This window comes from Neofelis nebulosa, chromosome 3 (assembly GCF_028018385.1).
Source record: "Neofelis nebulosa isolate mNeoNeb1 chromosome 3, mNeoNeb1.pri, whole genome shotgun sequence".
NCBI classification, from domain to species: domain Eukaryota; kingdom Metazoa; phylum Chordata; class Mammalia; order Carnivora; family Felidae; genus Neofelis; species Neofelis nebulosa.
In genome coordinates this window covers 39,534,891-39,557,293 of record NC_080784.1, presented here as the reverse complement: position 1 = coordinate 39,557,293, position 22,403 = coordinate 39,534,891, and the positions used below count along the sequence as shown (strand labels likewise).

General features: G+C 36.3%; 1 protein-coding gene across 2 annotated transcripts; it reads right to left on the bottom strand.

Moving 5' to 3' along the window:
* Positions 1 to 263: 263 nt before the first annotated feature.
* LOC131506646 (arylamine N-acetyltransferase 1) lies at positions 264 to 21,081 on the bottom strand. Of its 2 annotated transcripts, none has more exons than XM_058720423.1 (2): positions 20,996 to 21,081; positions 264 to 1,231 (listed from the first exon to the last, which is right to left on the bottom strand). In XM_058720423.1, exon 2 carries the CDS (start codon positions 1,223 to 1,225, stop codon positions 353 to 355), a length of 873 nt encoding a protein of 290 aa, XP_058576406.1. In that variant the 5' UTR covers positions 1,226 to 1,231; positions 20,996 to 21,081; the 3' UTR covers positions 264 to 352. The 2 variants fall into 2 exon arrangements, with proteins under 2 accessions (XP_058576406.1, XP_058576407.1); XM_058720424.1 differs by lacking the exon at positions 20,996 to 21,081 and adding an exon at positions 16,390 to 16,578.
* Between the last annotated feature and the right edge of the window lie 1,322 nt (positions 21,082 to 22,403).

The following is a 22,403-nucleotide window of genomic DNA, read 5'->3' as shown; positions in this document are numbered from 1 at the left end:
TTTCATTCATTTTCACAAACCAATATGGAAGATTTCCTAGCACAAGTCACTATATTCACCCACGAAAAACATAGGCCATCCTTAAAATACTTTTCTTATTAATTTTGAAAAGTTTCTGATTGTATTTCTTTAAAATGTTATCTAACTATAAATCCTGATATTTTTAAGAGTGAAATTTTCTTTAATATAATGTGCAAACAATTGAGGAAATAAGGTAATTGATAGTTGATAAATTCGGTGATAAATACATAAACACTTATTAGTTTATTTTCTCTAATATATGTTTAATATTTTTTATAACAAAAAGTTTCAGTACATGAAATAATACTGGCGACTATTTTTACTCCTTACTCTAAATGGTAAAAAATTGATCACCATGTTTGGGCACAAGCTTTCTCTCTAAGGAAATATTAAATGTATTTTTCAGCTTTTGTTCTACTTCTTCTTCATTCAGGACCTTAAACTCTACCAAATCCATATTGTCCTTATAATTGAATTTCCTATAAGTAAGGGTGCAGCCCACTAAACAGTGAACCCCTTCAGATGTCTGCAAGGAACAGAATGACTTGTTTGTAAACACAGATGTTGGAGATGTCTGAAGGTATGTATTCACAGACTCAAAATCTTCAATTGTTCGAGGTTCAAGAGTAAAGGAGTATATTTTTCGGTATTTATTTTTTTCCAGGAGATCAGAATTAAGAAATTCTTCATTTGCAATGTACTGCTGTCTTCTGATTTGGTCCAGGTACCAGATTCCTCTCTCTTCTGTCAAGCGGAAGATGCAAGGCACTTGAAGCTGATCCTTTCCAGAAATTAACTCCAGAGGCTGCCACATCTGGTAAGAACGTCCAAATCCAGCATCCACTATGTAATTCTTACCCTCAGTAGTCACCTTCAGCAGGAGATGAATCATAGCATTACTATATTTGTTGGCTGCAGTACTGTACACATAACCCCCCAACATTGTGGTCTCATAACCAATTGTGGTCAGAACCCAGTACAGAAGATGATTGACCTGGAGACACCATCCACCACGGTTTCTCCACACAACTTGCTCAAAAATGGCCTTCAAGCCCAATTCCATGGTTTCCCCACAATGGATGTTAAGGTTCTCAAAGGGAATGGCTCGGATCTGGTGCTGAAGAATGTCAGTTAATGTTTCCAAGTCCAATTTGTTCCTAGAATTCTTATAACCAATTCTTTCAAAATATGCTTCAATGTCCATGATCCCCTAAAAGAAAGACAACAAAATAGAAACAAATATATTTCTTTTACATTTGAATTTCTTTTATTAGCTTAATTATAACATATTTTTAATATGTAAATGCAATCAGTGGTTATAAAGATCCATAATCATAAGTCTTTTGTTTAGTGCTTTTATTGTATAAAATACTTTGATGCATACAAATTCACCTAGTAGACTTAGTAACCCTGTAGGAAAACTATCATTTCATTCACATTTTGAACATGAAAAATTGGAAATTCAGAATAAGTGAGGAGCAAAATTATAAACAGCTTACATGTGGTTTTCTTCATGATGAACAATGCAAGGTTTGAATCAGTATCAAAACAGGATTTACAAATAATTCCTCATATAAACAGAAGAATTATTAAAGAAGTCCATTTTGTTCATGGTGCCTGACCCACTCACTTTCCCCTTTAGATAAAACCATAGTCAAAGTTTCCCACTCAAAGATTTACATTCATTTGTGCACTGATTTATTAACTCATTCAATATAGTTTCTGAATACCTACTATGTATTTGCTACTGATCTGCTGCTTGCTTGCCCACAGAAATCTTACATTTTAGTAGGGATTGGGCTGACATAAATAGTAAATTAAATAAACCAATAAAATATTCAATTTCTTAGATTATGATAAGTGCTTTGTGGAAAACTAAAGCAAAGAAAGAATATACATTGTTCACTGAGAGAACTTTAATTTCAAATAAAGTCATCAAAGAAAGTTTCATTGTGATCTTAAGGATGTGAGAGAATGAACCATGTCCACATTGTGTGGACCACTTAGGCAGAAGAAACAGCAAAAAAAGTACACTTGCCTAGAATGTTCAGAGAACATGTAGAAAGCTACAGTGATTGAAGCAGAGAGGAAATGTGGATTGAAATGAGATCAGACAAGTGACATAGGTCTATAAACCATATCAGCCTTTTGGCTTTTAGTCTGAAGTGCAAAATCACTCTGAGAAGGACAGTAGGGGAAGGTTTCAGTTCAGCAAAGTATACCATAATCATTTTGATATTTCTGGCTATTTTATGAAGAATAAGTTGTACACATTCAGCTGAACATTTAACCTAAGAAAGACCAATTTAAAGTGCAAAAGGCTCTAGGACCAGTGCTTTGCTCATGGATGGCATGTTATCCAAGTTGGGTCAGTGAGACTCTACTGAAGGAATTTTTCTGAAACCTAAGCAGATATATTCTCCTGCAAGGCTAAACACTGGTAGGATATTTTCTCAAAGCTACAAGGAGAACTTGCTGAAAAATAATATCAACGAATTTATGGAGTTGAGAAAAGAAAAGCAGGAGAAAAGACAAGAAAGACATGAATAAAATCTTAAATTATCTCTTGACTTTCCGCTAAGGTGAGCTAAAAAAAAAAAGCCCTTATTTTGTTAAATCTCATGTAGAAAAGTTTTCTGTCCCCTGCTAGTGAAGAGCCCTAATCCCATGTAGGACACTACTTGTAACAGTGGTGCATTACCATTGTTAATATAACATGGCCTGAAGTGACATGAAACAAAAGGCCTTGTCCCTAAGCTAGTGGTGATAAGCTATATGTTTCTATTGTCCTTATTGTCATTTCTTTTGTATTTTTCTTTCTTCATCAACTCTTCTTTCCATTTTGCTATTGTTTCAAATTTCTGCATTCTTGGTGTCTGCAACTTTATTTTCTCCAAATAATTTCATTTCTTCTCATCTTAATTTGTATTGGTATCTTTTATCAACATGTACAAAAGCTCTAAAACTATCACTCAGAAACAGAGAACAACTGTAATTTAGCCAGACCATCCCAAACCTTTCCTTATTTCTATATCCAGAAGCAGTGTTGAGTAAGGACAGGTGATGTGGAACAAAAGATATATGGTTTAGATATGCTTTATCTTAAAAGAAATTAGTCAATAGTTTTAAACTACTGAGACTCAAATTGCAATAGTTTTATACAGATATCAAGGCAAACCCTTTTTGCAATGTGGCACAACCTGAGATGTTGTGGTACAAAGGCTTTAAGTTTAATAGTCATAAGTTTAGTATTTCTCTTTTCTCTCCTCATATCATTTCTTTCAGATTCTTTTATTTCTCTTGTTTTTGACTCAGCCAGCACTCCCTTTCTCTGTTCTTGGTATCTGAAATATTGTTTTATTTAAATCTATTAGATCCATTACATTTCTTGTCATCTCAAAAGCATCTTTTCCCAACAAGCTGTAATACTCTACCATGTAGGCACAGAGGAACAACTGGTATTTAGCCAGACCACCTCATACCCTCTCTGGCACCTAACCAATAATCTAAATGTATATATAAGGAACAGAGGTGAAGGTTAATTGAAAGGGAATCAAGTAGTTTATAGATTGGCCATTTGATTCTTGGTCCGACCATTATTACTTCTACTAGGAAATTATTTTATATAATTTTTGAATTGTCATAGTTTGTTTTCAAGTGTTTTGTTTTCCTTTTTCCCCTCTTTCTCTCTATACTCTTTTTAAGATATAATTTTTTTTTGAGAGAGAGAGGATGAAAGTAAGAGGCAGAGAGAGAGAGTCCCAAAAGGGGCAGAGAGAAAGAGAGTGAGAGAAAGAAGCAGGGTTCATACAAAGTGGGGCTTATGTTTTACCTGAAGCATGGGTTGCATTCTACCTGAAATGGGGCTTGTGTTCACCTCAAGCAGGGCTTGAGCTCAATCAAACTCATCAACTGTGAGATCATGACCAGAGCCGAAGTCTGATGCTTAACGACTGAGCCACCCAGGCGACCTTAAGATATAATTTTAAATTAGAATTTAGTAACTGTATGTCCATTAAAAAAATTCAGTTTCTATTAGGAGTCTCAATGCAAACATGTTGTAACTAAAAAAATACTTGAGTATTTTGTGACTAAACATAAGAAATTGTGTGTAACTAAAGTGATTCAAAGCAAAATGCTGGGAAAGCATTTCACTGGGAAATAGTGAATATTTCTACTGGGAAAGTAAAAAGTAGTTGGAAAGGAAATATCGCATTGGAAATGCTATTAGCTTTATAAGTTGATTTGTAGCATCTCTGTGAAGTGATATACCCTTTGCTTCCAGCTTAAAGATAAATGTAAAACTCAAAGTAGACAAAATGAACATACTTATAGAGTGCTGAGAAGTTTCATAAAGGTACTTAATATCTTAGGCAAATTAGAAGGAGAATGATTTTTAGTTTCCATTCAGAATACTTAGAAATTTCTTATTTCTGGCCTTAACTCTAGAAATAATAGATAAGATAGTAAAATATATATTGTGATTTCCCTTGCAAACAAAAAAGTAGTTAGGTGGACAGTGAATTGTTTTTTAAAAATCCCTAAAAATGCAAAACAGAAAAGAAAGGACTAAAAAGTGAATATCTGAATTATGTAGGAGACACTGTAGAAAGTATAGCCACAGGAAATGACAGCAGCACTGATGGAATTCTAGTCATGGACTTTGTGGAAGCCAGAGGAGGCTCAGAAGCAACAAGATGATTAATTGTCATGGGATCAGCAAGGAAGAGTAAAACATGTTTCATGCCCCTGATTACTACAAGATTTACCAAACACAGAAATACCAGTATGTAATGGTAGTACCTGGTCTTCCTTTAGGTGTAAAGTATATTTGGGGATATTGGCACAGAAAAATAAGGTAATATTTTTAATGTATGGTGTCACCAGAAAAGAAGAACTGCTTATATACAGAAGATTGGCCACCCACCTATCTTCTGTCATAATTGATTTCCACTGAAAAGATTGAAAAGTCAAGTCCCACCCAACCAGACATCTCCCCAGTCATATTAAAGAAACAGGGAGGGGAGCCTGGATGGATCAGTTGGTTAAATGTCTGACTCTTGATTTCAGCTCAGGTCATGATCTCATGGTTCATGTGTTTGAGACCTGCATTGGGCTACACACTGACAGTGTAGAGCCTGCTTGAGATTCTCTCTCCCTCTCTCTCTCTCTTTCTCTCTGCCTTTCCCACACACACACTCCATCTCTAAATAAATAAATAAACTTAAAAAAAAAAAAAAAGAAACCAAGGGGGAGCCAGAGCCTCACATACATGAATATAATAAAAAAGTAGAATGCAAATATACTGAGATTGGGATAAGAAGAAAAGGACATACTATGTAAAAAACAAAGAAAGACCACCAACTCAAGAAAAATATAAACTGAACAATGGAAATAATTTTTTCACAGGTACTTGGAATAATACAACATTTAAAATGGACTTATAAAATAAAGCCAAAAAATGAGGTGCTGAAATAATACAGTATTATGGAACAAAAGATTTCAGGCCTTAGGAAACTAATGAAGAAAAAAAACAAAGCTAACGCATAATCAATTATAAACAGAAAGGAACAATATAGATACAGGATGATTTCAAATTTCTTAAGTAGAAGAAAAACTTGATACTCAGATTACTACGAGTTAATAAAAAGATAAAGCCATTAAACAAGGAAAAGCTAGTAGAAAAAGTAGTCAAGGATGATTCAATGTAAAGATAATTGGTGTTTCTGAAGAAAACTCAAAAATCATAATAGAAAGAGTGGGGCGCCTGGGTGGCTCAGTCTGTTAAGTTACCGACCCTTAATTTTGGCTCAGGTCATGATCTCCCAGTGCTGTAAGCACAGAGCCTGTTTGAGATTCTGTCTCTCTCCCTCTCTCTTTGCCCTTCCGCTGCTTGTGCTCTCTCTCTCTCTGTCTCAAAAGTAAACTTTTAACAAATATAGAAAGAGATGACATATTCCTGAAATGAAGCAAAAAAAATAGATTTACAACACAAGAAAAACAAGATTTGGGAAAAGTCTGATTTAACGTATTCAGCACTGGAATATATTCTGATTAAATTGTTGAATATTCAAATTTTAACTATTCAAGCATCAGGCAGAGAAAGCAAACAATTTATAAGGCAGAAAAATAAGACTGGCATCAGAATACTTCACAGAAGTATCCAAATGTGAAGTAATTGAATTATGCTTACAAAGTACTGAATGGAAGTGTGACCCTCAGATGATTATGTTAGTTTTTAATTTAATCATTAAGGCAACATAAATATAAAGACAATCTCAAACATGAAAAAAAAAACTTGAGAAATAAAACAATGATAAGCTACCTTGACAAAATATTACCTCTACAGTGGTTAGTGAAGATGTAAATCAAAATGAGAAAAAAAATAAGGAAGAGAGAGGCCAAAATAAAGGAGTGCTGCGCAGAATTGACTCCCTTTACTATAGAATAAAGAGTAGAAAATTTATGAGAATTATAGCTGAAGTAATTTAAAAACATTAAAAAATGTGACTCAATGAAACCCTTTAAACCTATTGGCCTCCAACACAGGTACAAAGGGATGAAGAACAGAGCATGCTTAGTGTATGTACCTAGACAGGCACATGGGATTTGTGAGGATTCAGAACTAAGGACAGTGTGGGGAGACTACTGCTTGTAAGCCACTCAAATCACCTCAGATCTCTTTTACCATTTTGCTGTGCTTGGCCTAGCTTTTGTGTTTTTTTTTTAAATTTATTTAAATTCAAGTTAGTAGTATTGGTTTCAGGAGCAGAACCCAAGGATTCATCACTCACGTATAACACCCAGCTGCTCATCCCACCAAGTGCCCTCCTTAATGCCCGTCACCCATTTAGTCCATCCCCCACACCCATCTCCCCTCCAATAACCCTGTTTGTATTTAAGAGTCTGTTACAGTTTGCCTCCCTTTCTGTTTTTATCTTATTTTTCCTTCTCTTACCCTATGTTTTCTGTTATGTTTCTTAAATTCCACATGAGTGAAATCATATATTTTTCTTTATCTGACTGACTTATTTTGCTTAGCGTAATACACTCTAGTTCAATCCATGTTGTTGCAAATGGCAAGATTTTCATTCTTTGTGATCACCAAGTAGTATTCCATTGTATATATACACCACATTTTTTTTTATCCATTCATCAGTCGATGAACATTTGGGCTATTGTTGATAGCACTGCTATAAACGGAGTACCTGTACCCCTTCAAATCATCATTTTTGTATCCTTTGGATAGATACCTAGTAGTGCAATTGCTGGGTCATAGGGTAATTCTATTTTTAATTTTTTGAAGAACCTCCATACTATTTTCCATGGTGGCTGCACCAGTTTACATTACCACCAACAGTGCAAAAAAGTTTCCCTTTCTCCACATACTTGCCAACATCTGTTGTTTCCTGAATTTTAAATTTTAGCTATTCTGACAGGTATGAGGTGGTATAACTTTTGCATTCTTATGCATAAGGACCTGCACCCTAGACCTTCTTTGGAGAATTCCTTGAGGGCTTCTAGATCTGCTTTGCCTCTCTCTCTCTGGAAAGCTGAAAATGACAGGCTGCTAGGGCTGCCCTCGGTCAGTGACTTACTGGTGGGAGGTTTTGAAAACCCAGGTGCTTGCCTTGTGTCTGGACAAACTTATAGTTCTCACTGAAGCTGAAACTTGGTTTCTCTCAGAAAAACTTCCTTAATATGTCAAATGCACATGGGTCCTTGTCTCAGTGTCTGATTATGGGAAACTGACATAAGTCGCATTGATGGTTATTTTGGAGAGCTGTATGAAGGAAGGTAAGATATACAGAATGAGGCCAACACTAAAGGGCCTTGAATATCAGATAAAAGACACTTGTTTTTTTCTGTAGATAAAATGGATGTTTTTTTTTTGAATGATCAATATTAAGTGGTTGAATGGACTGCTGTGATTTATCCTTAAGTGACTTATCCTTAAGTGACATGTTACTTCAATTACAATTTACCATTTTGAATGTACACCTGGAGAGAAGGTTGGTGTATAGAATTTGCTGTCTAGTTTCCAGTCTCTAGAATCTCTTATTTTACATGTGCATCAGTGGTTTTAATTTTTTTTTTGTTAAGGAAACCCTTATTGTCTCCTAAAAGGAAGTTACAAGCAAGAGCCTTAAAAAAAAATTAAATAAATTTATCCAGGGAGAGACCTCATGGGGTGGTTCCCTACCACTCAAGACAATGAGTAGCACAAATAAATTATTGATTCAGATGGAATCGTTTGTAACTACTGTCTAAAGTGAGATGAACCAAAGGGACCCACACCAAGACACATTGTAACTAACATTGTCAACCGTTGAATTTAAAGAGAAAATCTTAAAGCAGGAAGAGAAAAAAAAGCTAGTTATGTACAAGGGAACCTCAATAAGACTAGCAGATTTTTCAGTAGAAACTTTGTAGGCCAGAGAGAATGGCCCAATATATTCAAATGTCTGGTAGAGTTATGACTTAGAATTGAAGGAGAAATAAGAATGTACTCAGACAAGTAAAAGTTAAAGGAGTTCGTCAATACCCAACAAGCTTTGCAAGCAATGTTAAGAAAACTTCCTTAAGCAAAAAAGAAAAAGCCGTATCTAATTAACAAAATTATGAAAGAAAAAATTTCCCTGATAAACATATAGTAAAGATAGTGGATCAGCCATTTATATAGCTAGTATGTAATCTAAAAAACAAAAGTAACAAAATCACCCAGAGTCACAATAATTAGTAAAATCAAATAATAACAAAATTAAATAATAATAACAATAAAATAATACCATGTAAAATAACATCAAAAACATAAAATGTGGGGGGTAGTAAAAGTGTACTTTTAGGATGCAGTTGAACTTAAGTGACCCTCAACTTAAAATAGTCTGCTATGTACATAGGATGTTACATATAAACCTCATGGTAACCACAAATCAAACGTCTATACACAAGAGAAATAAAAGCAAACAACACTAGGGAAAGCCACAAACTTATTAGAAAAGATATCAAGAGGAAAAGAAAAGAACAAAGAAATAGAAAAACAAACAGAAAACAACAAAAAAAGGCTATAAGCACATACTTATCAATAACTACTTTAATTTTTTTTCAACGTTTTTTTATTTATTTTTGGGACAGAGAGAGACAGAGCATGAACGGGGGAGGGGCAGAGAGAGAGGGAGACACAGAATCAGAAACAGGCTCCAGGCTCCGAGCCATCAGCCCAGAGCCTGAGGCGGGGCTCGAACTCACGGACCGCAAGATCGTGACCTGGCTGAAGTCGGACGCTTAACCGACTGCGCCACCCAGGCGCCCCTATCAATAACTACTTTAAATGTAAAAGAACAGAATGCTCCAATTAAAATACACAGATTGGCTGAATGAATAAAAATAAGACACAGACATATGCTGCATACAAGAGACTCACTTGATTTAAAAAAAACACACACAATAGCCAAATTATGGAAAGAGCCTAAATGTCCATCAACTGATGAATGGATAAAGAAGTTGTGGTTTATATACACAATGGAGTTCTACATGGCAATGAGAAAGAACGAAATATGGCCCTTTGTAGCAACGTGGATGGAACTGGAGAGTGTGATGCTAAGTGAAATAAGCCATACAGAGAAAGACAGATACCATATGGTTTCACTTTTATGTGGATCCTGAGAAACTTAACAGAAACCCATGGAGGAGGGGAAGGAAAAAAAAAAGAGGTTAGAGTGGGAGAGACCCAAAGCATAAGAGACTCTTAAAAACTGAGAACAAACTGAGGGTTGATGGAGGGTGGGAGGGAAGGGAGGGTGGGTGATGGGTATTGAGGAAGGCACCTTTTGGGATGAGCACTGGGTGTTGTATGGAAACCAATTTGACAATAAATTTCATATATTGAAAAAAAAATTAAAAAAATAAAAAATAAATTAAAAAACACATACACAAAAAGACTGAAAGTAATGGGACATAAAAAGATATTTTGTGAATGGAAACAGAAAGAAAGCTGGGGTAGCAATCCGTATATGAGATAAAATAGACATTAAAGCAAAGATTGTAATGAGACCAGAAAAAGGTATTACATAAGAATAAAGGGATCAACACAACAAGTGGATATAACACTTACATATATAACACGGTTAGGTGCACCTGACATAGCAGCACCTAAATACATAAAGCAATACTAACATACAGAAAGTGAGAAACTGAGAGTAATAGGATAATAGATTTTAACATCCCACTAACATCAATAAATAGATCATCCAGAGAGAAAATCAATAAGAAATGCCACCTTAAATGACCTATTAGACCAGAAAACTTAATAGATACTGATAGTAACAAGAGAGGAAGAAAGGCATTATATCACAGTTTAGAGGTCTAGCCATCAAGAAGATCTAACAATTGTAAATATTTATGCCCCCAACTTGGAAAAACCCAAACAATAAATCAATTAATAACAAACATAAACTCCTTGATAACAATACCATAATGGTAGAAGACTTTTTAAAACAAAAATATTTATGCTTAAGAGAGAGAGTGCTCACACACACATGAGTGGGGAAGGGGCAAAAAGAGCAGGGGACAGAAGATCCAAAGTGTGCTCTGTGCTGACAGCAGAGACCTGTATGCGGAACTTGCACTCATGAACTGTGAGATCATTACCTGAGTCAAAATCAGATGCTCAACTGAATGAGCCACCCAGGTGCCCCAGGAGGAGACTGTAATATGCTGATTACAGCAAGGGACAAATAATTTAAGCAGAAAATGAACAATGAAACAAAGGCTTTGAATGGCACCCTGGATGAGATGGACTTAACAGATATATTCAGAACATTTAATCCTAAAACAGCAAAATACACATTCTTCCCGAGTGCACTTGGAACATTCTTCAGAATAGATCACATATAGGATCAGAAATCAGGCCTCAACAGGTATAAAAAGATCAAGATCAAACCATGCATATTTTCTTATCACAATGTTATGAAACTTGAAGCCAAGAACAAGAAAAAATTTGGAAAGCCCTCAAATACATGGAGGTTAAAGAACATCTTACTAAAGAATAAATGGGTTAGCCAGGAGATTAAAGAAGAAATTTTTAAAAATACATGGAGACAAATGAAAATGAAAACATGACAGTCCATACCCTTTGGGATGCAGTCCTAAGAGGAAAATACATTGAACTCTGGTCTATCTCAAGTAACAACAAAAAAGTCCCAAATATACAGCCTAACCTTACACCTAAAAGAGCTAGAAAAGGAACAGCAAATAAAACCTAAAGCCAACAGAAAAGGGAAATAATAAAGATTTGAGCAGAAACAAACAATATAGAAACAACAACAAAAAAACAGAACAAATAAATGAATCCAAGATCTGGTTCTTTGAAAGAATTGACAAAGTTGACAATCCCCTAGCTAGACTTATCAAAAAGAAAAGATAAAGACTCAGACAAAATCACAAATGAAAGAGGAGGGATCACAACCAACACCACAGAAATACAATTATAAGAAAACACTATGAAAAATCATATGCCAACAAACTAGGCAATTTGGAAGAAATGGACAAATTCCTAGAAATGCACAAACAACCAAAACTGAAACAGGAAGAAATATAAAATTTAAATGGACTCCTAACCAGCAAAGAAATTGAATCAAAATTCTCCAACAAACAAGTGTCTTGGCAAGATGTCTTCCCAGAGGAATTCTACCAGACTTTTAAAAAAAAGTTAATACCTATTCTCAAACTGTTCCAAAAGCTAGAAATAGAAGGAAAGCTTCCAAACTCATTCTCTGAAGCCAACATTACCTTGATTCTAAAACCAAATAAGGACTCCACTGAAAAGAATTACAGACAAACATCCTGGTCTTTTGCATCTGAAACTAGATGCAAAAATTCTCAGCAAGATACTAGCAAAATGAACTCAACAGTACATTAAAGAATGATCAACTGGCATTTTTTCCTGGGCTTCAGGGTTGGTGTATCACATTGACTGATCTGTGAGTATGTAACCAACCTTGCAGCTGAGAAAATTGGACAGTGACATGCAGAAAAGTGAAACTGGACCACTTTCTTACATCATACACAAAAATGAACTCAAAATGGATGAAAGACCTAAATATGAGACAGGAAATCATCAAAATCCTACAGGAGAAAACATGCAGCAATCTCTTTGACCTCAACCTCAGCAACTTCTCACTAGACATGTCTATGGAACCTGGGAAATAAAACACAAAAGTGAACTATTGAGACCTCATCAAGATGAAAACTCCTGCACAACAAAGGAAACAATCAACAGAACTAAAAGACAACCAATTGAATGGGAGAAGATATTTGCAAATGACATATCGGATAAAGGATTAGTACCCAATATCTATAAAGAATTTATCAAACTAAACACCCAAAAACACAGATAATCCACTAAACAAATGGGAGGAAGACATGAATAGACACCTTTCCATGCAAGACCTACAGATGGCCAACAACACATGAAAAATGCTCAACATCACTTATCAGGGAAATATAAATCAAAACTACAATGAGATACTACCTCACACCTGTCAGAATGACTAAAATTAACAACTCAGGAAACAAAAGACGTTGGTGAGGATGCAGAGAAAAGGGAACTCTTTTGCGCTGTTGGTGGGAATGTAAACTGGACCATCTGCTCTGGAAAGCAGTGTGGAAGTTCCTCAAAAAATTAAAAATAGAGCTACCCTGTGACCCAGCAAATGCACTACAAGGTATTTATCCAAAGGATACAAAAATGCTGATTCAAAGGGGCACATGCAGTCCAATGTTTATAGCAATGCTATCAATAATAGCCAAATTATGGATAAGAGCCCAAATGTCCATCAACTGATGAATGGCTAGAGATGTAGTATATATATAATGGAATATTACTTGGCAATGAAAAAGAATGAAATTTTGTCATTTGCTGCAACACGTAGGGAACTAGAGTATATTATGCTACATGATATACTTCAGTCAGAGAAAGAAATATCATAAGATTTCACTCATGTGGAATTTAAGAAACAAAACACATGAGGGGCGCCTGGGTGGCGCAGTCGGTTAAGCGTCCGACTTCAGCCAGGTCACGATCTCGCGGTCCGTGAGTTCAAGCCCCGCGTCGGGCTCTGGGCTGATGGCTCGGAGCCTGGAGCCTGTTTCCGATTCTGTGTCTCCCTCTTTCTCTGCCCCTCCCCCGTTCATGCTCTGTCTCTCTCTGTCCCAAAAATAAATTAAAAACGTTGAAAAAAAAATTAAAAAAAAAAAAGAAAAGAAACAAAACACATGAACAAAAGGAAGGAAAGGAAAAATAAGGAAAAAACAGAGAAGGAAGCAAACCATAAGTGGCTCTTAAATGTAGAGAACTGAGGGTTGCTGGAAGAGAGATTGGTGGGAGGGTGAGCTAAATGGGTGATGGGCATTAAGGAGGGCACTTGTTAGGGTGAGCACTGGGTGTTATATATAAATAATGAATCACTGGGTTCTACTCCTGAAGCCAAGACTGCACTGTATGTTAACTAACTGGCATTTAAATAAATAAGAAAAATATACATAGCACATGTCATCAAAAACAGCAGAATACATATTTTTTTCAAGTGCACATGGAACATTCTCAAAGATAGATTACATTTTAGGCTACAAACAATAATTAATTTAAGAAGACTGAAATCATATCAACCTTCTTTTCAGACCACAACAGTTTGAGATTAGAAGTCAATTACAAGGAGAAAACTGGAAAAAGCACATACCCATGAGACTAAACAATATGCTACTAAACAACCAATAGGTCAACAAAGAAATCAGAGGAAATCAAAATATAACTCAAAACAAATGAAAATGGAAACACTATGGTTCAAAACCTCTGGGATGCAGCAAAAATAGTTCCAAAAGGGAAATTTACAGCAATATGGGCCTATCCCAAGAAATAAACAAACAAAAATACTGAAATAGTCAAACCTTATACCTGAAGTAACTAGAAAAAGAACAAAGTCTAAAGTTAGTACAAGGAAGGAAATAATAAAGATCAGAGTAAAAATAAATAGAGACTAAAAAAACATAAAAGATTTGTGAAACTAAGAGTTGGTTCTTTGAAAAGATAAAAAAAAATTGACAAACCTTTAGCCAGACATCTCAAGAAAAAAGAAAGACCCAAATAAGGTAAATCAGAAATGGGAGAGAAGTTATAACTGATAATACAGAAATACAAAGAATAATGATAGACTATGTGAAAAATTACAACAATTACCTGCCAACAAATGGGACAATCTGGAAGAAATGGATAAATGTCTAGAAACTATCTTCCAAGACAGAATTAGGAAGAAACAGAAGATCTGAATAGACATTACTATTAATGAAATTGAATCAATAATAAAAAACAAAAACAAACAAATCAACTAACCAAACACCAAACAACTCCAAACAAAACCCACGTGTCTTAAAAGATAAATTCTACCAAACATTTAAAGAAGAGTTAATACCTATCCTGGTGAATATATTTCAAAATAATTGAGAGGAATGCTTCCAAAATCATTTAAGAACGCCAATATTACACTCATACCCAAACCACAGAAAGACACCACACACACACACACACACACACACACTCACACACACACACACACACACACACACACACAATTACAGGCCAATATTCCTGATGAACACAAATGCAAAAATCCTAAAAAATTTAGCAAACCAAATTCAACAATATATTAAAAGGATTGTACACCATGATCAAATGGGATTTATTCTAAAGATGCAACAACATTCACAAATGAACAACAGTAATACATCATATTAGCAAAAAGAAGGGTTAAAAAATATGGTCATCTTAATAGATACAGAAAAAAGCATTTTATAAAATTCAATATATCATTTATGGTAAAACCTCTCAACAGAGTGGGTGTGGAAGAAACATACTTCAACATAATAAAGGCTATAATATGCAAAACAACAGCCAACATCATAATCAACAGTGAAAAGATGAAAGTTTTTCCTCTAAGATCAAGAATAAGATGAATGCCCACTATTGCCACTATTATTCAACATAGTATTGGAAGTTCTAGCCACAACATCAGAAAAGAAAAGAAATAAAAAATCAAAGTGGAAATAACAAGCAAAATTATCACTATTTGCAGAAAACATGATACTTTATATAGAAAACTCTAGAGATTCCACCTAAAAAACTATTAGAAGTAATAAATGAAATCAGTAAAGTTGTAGGATACCAAATTAATACACATACACCTGTGGCAATTCAGTCAGGTCTTGGACATAAGTAACTGATAAGAGGTTAATATACAGAATATGTAAAGAACTCACAAACTCATTATCAAGAACAAATGAACAAACAATCCAATTAGAAAATGTGCAGAGGACCAGAATATGAATAGACATTTTTCCAAAGAAGACATAAGGATCATCAACAGATGCATGAAAACACTCAATATCACTAGTCATCAGGGAAATGTAGATAAAAACAATGAGATTTCACCTCACACCTGTTAGAATGGCTAAAATCAAAACCACAAGAAAGACTAAGTGTTGCCAAGGAAGTAGGAAAAAGAAACCTCATGCACCATTGGTCAGAATGCAAGCTGGTGAAGCCACTGTGAAAAACAGTGAGGTTTTGAGGTTTCTCAAAGATTAAAATAGAATTACCATGTGGTCCAGTAATTCCACTACTAGGTATTTACCCAAAGAAAACAGAAGCACTAATTGAAAAGATATATGCACTCTTATGTTTCCAACAGCATTGTTTAAAATAACCACATGCAAAAAAATGATACTGGACTGCTTTCTTACACCACATACAAAAATAAACTCAAAATGACTTAAATGTGAGACCCTAGACTATGAAAATGATACAAGAAAGCATACACAGCTCTTAGACATTGGTTTGCACATGTTTTTTTAGATCTGTCTTTTTAGGCATGGACAACAAAAGCAAAAATAAATAAGTGGGACTACATTAGACTAAAAAGCTTTCAACAGGAAAGAAACCTACCAACAAAACTAAAATGCAACCTAATGAATAGGGGAAGATACTTACAAAAGATATAATTGATAAGGGGTTAAAATACAAAATATAAAATTAACTCAAAAGATATGAAAAACAAACAATCCAGTTAAAAAATAGGCAGAGGACCTCACCAACTTAATTTTACCCATTCTGACAGGTATGAAACAATATCTCACTGTGGTTTTGATGTGTATTTCCCTGATGATGAGTGATGAGCATTTTTCATGTGTTGTTGGCCATCTGTAGGTCTTGTATGGAAGAGTGTCTATTTATGGGTCTTCCTCCCATTTGTTTAGTCGATTATTTTGGGGGGGGTGTTTAGTTTGATAAATTCTTTATAGATTTTGAATACTAACCCTTTATCTGATATGTCATTTGCATATATTCTCTCATTCCATTGGTTGTCTTTAGTTTTATTGATTGTTTCCATTGCTGTGCAGAAGCTTTTTATCTTGATGAAGTCCCAGTAGTTGATTTTTGCTTTTGTTTCCCTTGCCTCTGGAGAAAGGGGAACACTCTTAACTGTTGGTGGGAATGAAAACTGGTGCAGCCACTCTGGAAAACAGTATGGAGTTTCCTCAAAAAAGTTAAAAAAAGAACTACCCTTGGGGTGCCTGAGTAGCTCAGTTGGTTAAGCTTCCAACTTTGGCCCAGGTCATGATCTCATTATTCATGAGTTCGAGCCCTGTGTCTGGCTCTGTGCTGACAGCCAAGATCCTGGAGCCTGCTTCAGATTCTGTGTCTCCCTTTCTATCTGTCCCTCCCCAACTCTCTGTCTCTGTCTCTCAAAAATAAACATTAAAAAAAAAACAGAACTACAACCCAGCAATTGCACTAAGTATTTACCCAAAAGATATAAAATAACTGACTCAAAGGGGCTTATGCACCCCAAAGTTTATAGCAGCATTATCAACAACAGGATATTATGGAAAAGCCCAAATGTCCATTGACTGATAAATGGATACAGAAGTTGTGGCACATATACAAACACACACATACACACACACTAGAATATTTCTCAGCCACCAAAAAGAATTAAATCTTGCCATTTGCAACAAGATAGAAGAGCTAGAGTGTATTATGCTAAGTAAAATAAGCCAGTTATAGAAATACACATACCACATGATTTCACTCATATGTAGAATTTAAGAAACAAAACAGATGAACATAGGAGAAGTGGAAAAAATAGGTAGAGGGCAGCAAACTAACTGTAGAGAACAAACTGAGCACTGATGGAGGAAGATGAGAGGGGGATGGGATAAATGGGTGATGGATATTAAGGATGGTGCTTGCTGTGATGAGCACTAGGTGTTATAGGTAAGTAGTGAACCAATGAATTCTTAAAACCAATTTGCCATGTTAACTAACTAGAATTTAACTAAAAACTTGAAATAAAAAAAAAAAATAGGCAGAGCACCTGAGGACATGTTTCCAAAGAAGACATACAGATGGCCAACAGATACATGAAAGGATGCTTAGCATCACTAATCACCAGGGAAATAGAAATCAAAACCTCAATGATATATCTATCACCTCACACTGTTGGAATGGCTAGTATCAAAAAAGAAATAGCAAGTGTTTGGGTGACTGGCTGACTCAGTCAGTAGAACATATGACTTTTGATCTTGGGATCATGAATTGAAGCCCCACATTGGGTAAGGAGCTTACTTAAAAAGAAAAAAACACAAATAGCAAATATATGTGAGGATGTGGAGAATAGAGAATCCTTGTGTGCTGTTGGTGGGAATTTAAATTGGTACATTCACTATGGAAGACAGTATGATGGTTCCTCAAAAAATTAATAGAACTACCATGCAATCCAGCGATTTGATTTCTAGGTATTTAACTTACGAAAATGAAACATTAATTCAAAAAAATATATACCCCCTAAGTTCATTGCAGGATTACTTACAATAGTCAAAATATAGAAGGAATCTAAGTGTCCATTGATAGAGGAATGGATCAAGAAGATATGGTAAGTATATATAATGGAATACCACTAAGCCATAAAAAAATAAAATCTTGCCATTTGTAACAACATGGACAGACCTACAGGGTATTATGCTAAGTGAAATGAGTCAGACAAAGACAACTTTCACTTGTATGTGTAATCTATAAAACAAAACAAACAAGAGAAACAGACTCATAGATACAAGGCTAATCTGCTGGTTTCTCAGAGAGAAGTGTGGAGGGATGGGCTAAAGAGAAGGGGATTAAAATACCAACTTTCAGTTATAAAATAAGTAAGACATGGGCATACAATATACAATGTAGGGAATATGGTTAATAATATGCAATGATTTTACAGTGACAGATAGTGAAGTTATTGGTGATAACTTCACAATGTATATAAATACTGAATCATTATGTTGTATACCTGAAACATATAAAATTTGACATCAATTACTTCAGTAAAAAAGAAAATAATAAAAATAAAAACTCCGCAGGTAAATTCAAAGTGCAATCAAAGTTGAAAATTACTGTCCAGCGACAGAATTCTCACTCTTCCCCTACTAGCTACATAACCTCAGAAAAACCTCTTGTCACCCTGTGCCTCAGAGTATTCCCATAAATTAGAATTACAAGATGACAGTTTGATATTACTTTACTAAGCTGTAGACAAGACAACATGGCTTATTACATGGAAAAGAACTACAACAGTTTTGTTGTGGGCTGAATGTTTGCACCTCTCCAATATGATAGTATTTTTTTTTTAATATATGAAATTTACTGTCAAATTGGTTTCCATACAACACCCAGTGCTCATCCCAAAAGGTGCCCTCCTCAATACCCATCACCCACCCTGCCCTCCCTCCCACCCCCCATCAACCCTCAGTTTGTTCTCAGTTTTTAACAGTCTCTTATGCTTTGGGTCTCTCCCACTCTAACCTCTTTTTTTTTTTTCCTTCCCCTCCCCCATGGGTTTCTGTTACGTTTCTCAGGATCCACATAAGAGTGAAACCATATGGTATCTGTCTTTCTCTGAATGGCTTATTTCACTTAGCATCACACTCTCCAGTTCCATCCACGTTGCTACAAAAGGCCATCCAATATGATAGTATTAAGAAATAGAGGGAGCCTTGGAAGAAAACTAGGTTTTGAAGTTGGAAGCTTCATGAATGAGAATAGAAGTCACAAGATACTTTGCTTTCTTCCTACCTCATTTTTGTCTTGGAAGATAGACCAAGAAATCAGTTCTCTGGACTGAGAAAGTAGAGTCCTACAGCAAGGGGAAGTAGGATGTCAATACACACATAAACTGTACAAATCAGAAGTGGGCTTCCAAATCTCCAGAACTCTAAGAAAGAGTTGCTTAAGCAAAACACTTCATTCCTTTTTATGAATTAGTAATATTCCATAGTATAAATAGACCATTTTTGTTTACTTCTTCATTCCTTGATGAGAATTTGGGTTGTGTCCACTTTTAGCTATTATGAATAGCACAACTATGAACATTTGTGTTCAAGTACATTTTTCAGTATCTGTTCTCAAGTCTTTTGGATAGGTAGCTAGGAATAGAAATGCCGAGTTGAATAAAAGAATTTTAAGGAGTCCTCCTGAATAACTTTTCTTTCTATGTGCTTTTGTTTTCTTTTCCTCCTTCCCTTCCCTTCCTTTCCTTTCCTTTCCCATCTTCTCCATCCCATCTTATTTTGGCTCTGAGGCCCACCCCAACGACACTACAACCCAGCCCACTCCCAGAGGCAAGTGACCAGCCCAATAATGTTCCAGATGGAAAAGGAGAAGTTTCCAGGCAAGCTATGTCCACAGACCATCCTTGAACTGTGTGTGCACTGAAAAGCCCCACCCAGGAGAAACAGTTGGTATGGCTAAAGACAGTTGGAATCGGCCCCAGGAAGCAGGAAGTTCTGAGAGTTTTGTTTTATTTTGTTTTTGCCCTCCTCAGGAGAAGCAGAAATTCAGATCTGAAGGTAAAATCTGCCTATTTTTAAAGTTGGCTCTGAACTTTTTAAGCCTATAAAGGAAAAACAAAATAGATCTCTGAACAAGATGCAGCTAAATAATTGACAGCTAACTTCCTTTGGAGTGGGAGAGGGTGGGGTCAGCTGTTTTGTGACTGAGAAACTGAAATGAGAGCCCTGGGGAAGGGAAAGAGCAATTTATTTAAAAAGTGCCAACGGGCATGCTGTTGTTGTGAGAATCATGGCAGAACATGGGAGCAATGTCCAGGGTGGAGAGCCCATTGGACCCCTTCCTCCTGGGGTTGTCTGCCTCAGCAGGTTCCTCTCTCCTATGGAATTCTGTACATCTGTGCTCAGGGAGTGGCATCCTCCGTCTGCCAACAGTGAAGGAGTTGATACTTGTCAGTTATGGCTCCTGGCACCCTCCCCACTAAGCCTCTTTTCAGTACGATAAAACTTGTGGGAATTCCTTTAAACATTGTAGACAGTGCAACCCAGCCTCCCTGGGCATTTGAGATTATTAGAGAATTTCTGATCAGCTAATGCAGGAGAAACAGGAAATATGGACTTGCTGCCTGCAGGACTAACTGGGCCCTTTGGGACACAGCCAGTTGGGGACAGAGGAGGTGGACACCACTGCTTCAATTATCCAAGAGGGAAATTCAGCTCCCTGAAACACTCATACACATTAGCTGTCTTTTAACACACTTCTCTAATCCACACAATCCTTTTAAGTAAGTTCTCTTATTACTTCCATTTTACTGATGAACAAACTGACTTTTAGAGATGTAGAGTGACCTAAGTCCTCACAGCTAAGATGTGGTGTGGCTTTGACCATAACCCAGACAGTTTGAATCAAGGGCCTGTGACCTTATATGCTGTATAGTAGTTATAGCATAAGAATGTAAAGTATGTGTTAGCCAAACTTCCTGAACCACCTTGGGACCTAAAATTCAGGCAAATGTAGTATCTAGTCCTGTGGACTCAACATTTAAGATAGGAATAAGCCCCAATTTCAAAGCACAGACAAGTCACTTACCGAGTTCCACTAGGACTCTCAACCAGGAAGCAGGCTGCCTGCCTTCTGTCCTCCCACTTCCAGCACCAGTACAGGAAGTGGCCTCCCTGGCCTTACAAACTGCTCCGCCCTCAAAGTTGAGTTAGAATCACCTAGAGATCTCTGGGAAATGTAGTTGTGCTTGTGCACCTCTGATTCACATCTATTCATTGAAAGAGTGGAGAGCTGTATTATCTGATGAGCCCTGGCCACAAGCTGTGAGGGGTAGGTATTACATTGTATTTAACACAGTTCCTGCTTTAAAGAGCCCAAAGCCAGATGTCCTATGTGTAATGTGGAAGGTGAGGGTTTTGATGGGGTCCAGGAAAAGCAGAGGAGGCAGAAGAGGGGTGTTTTAAATCCTCAGGTTTTGACACCCTTTCTTTATCAAGTTCTGTGAGACCCCTCAGTTTCTATTTTTCTTTCTTCCATTCTCCATCTTCAGTCCCATTTGCCACTGCACCCAAAACCACTGTGTAGTGTGTCTGAAATGTGTCCACATATGTGGTATGAGTGTGACATATGTAATGCGGTTTGTTTTCTGCTTGTGTTTTAAGTTTACCTTAATGGTATAGGTCTATAATTTTGCTGTTTCCCATGCATTTCCCTCTACACTATCTTTTAAAGCCTATCTGCATGACCCAGTTGTTGCCTTGTGCTCTCTCTTTAATACTAATGGTCTAGTTCATGCATCTAGTGTCATGCTGCACAAAATTGGGACTCTTTACCTGAGGTTTTCTCTTGTCCTCTCCTGAGCAGGCTAGATGGACCTAGATGGGTGCAATTTAATGTACCTGGGACCATCACTCTGCACAGCATGATGGGAACAAGAAGATAAATACCCTTGTGTTCTACCCACTTGGATGACATTACTCTGAGGCATGGACAACACTGTCTCCCAGTGTTCTCCAGTGGGATTAAGCTCTCTTTGTCCATAGAGGCAACCTGTCATAATGTATCCTTTATTTATTCTCACACTGCCCCTGCCTCACTTTCCTACTCCTACACTGGTGCTTCCTTAAATCACCACCCAAATAAGCTACTTGAATGCAAATTTACATCTCAGGGTCCAGTTTTAGAAGAAACCAACCTAAGACAATTTAGCTGACTAGACCAACTGGTGACGGACACTTGGGTTGCCTCCAGCTCTTCATTACTACAAACACTGCTATGATGAGTACTTTTCCTGTAGATGGACATGAGAACTTTGCTTGGATATACATCAACAATGAAATGTGCTGGGGACAGGACATATGTGTACTTAATTTCACTGATAATTATCATCCTTCTGAGTAGAAAAATTCCCATTTCCCTCATATCATGATTGACACTTTATGTTAGCAGCACTCAGATGTCTGCCGATTGTATATGCCTAAGGTGATAGTTTAGT

Excerpts from the sequence above, each read along its gene's own strand:
- LOC131506646 (XM_058720423.1), bottom strand. The coding sequence starts at position 1,225 with ATGGACATTGAAGCATATTTTGAAAGAATTGGTTATAAGAATTCTAGG.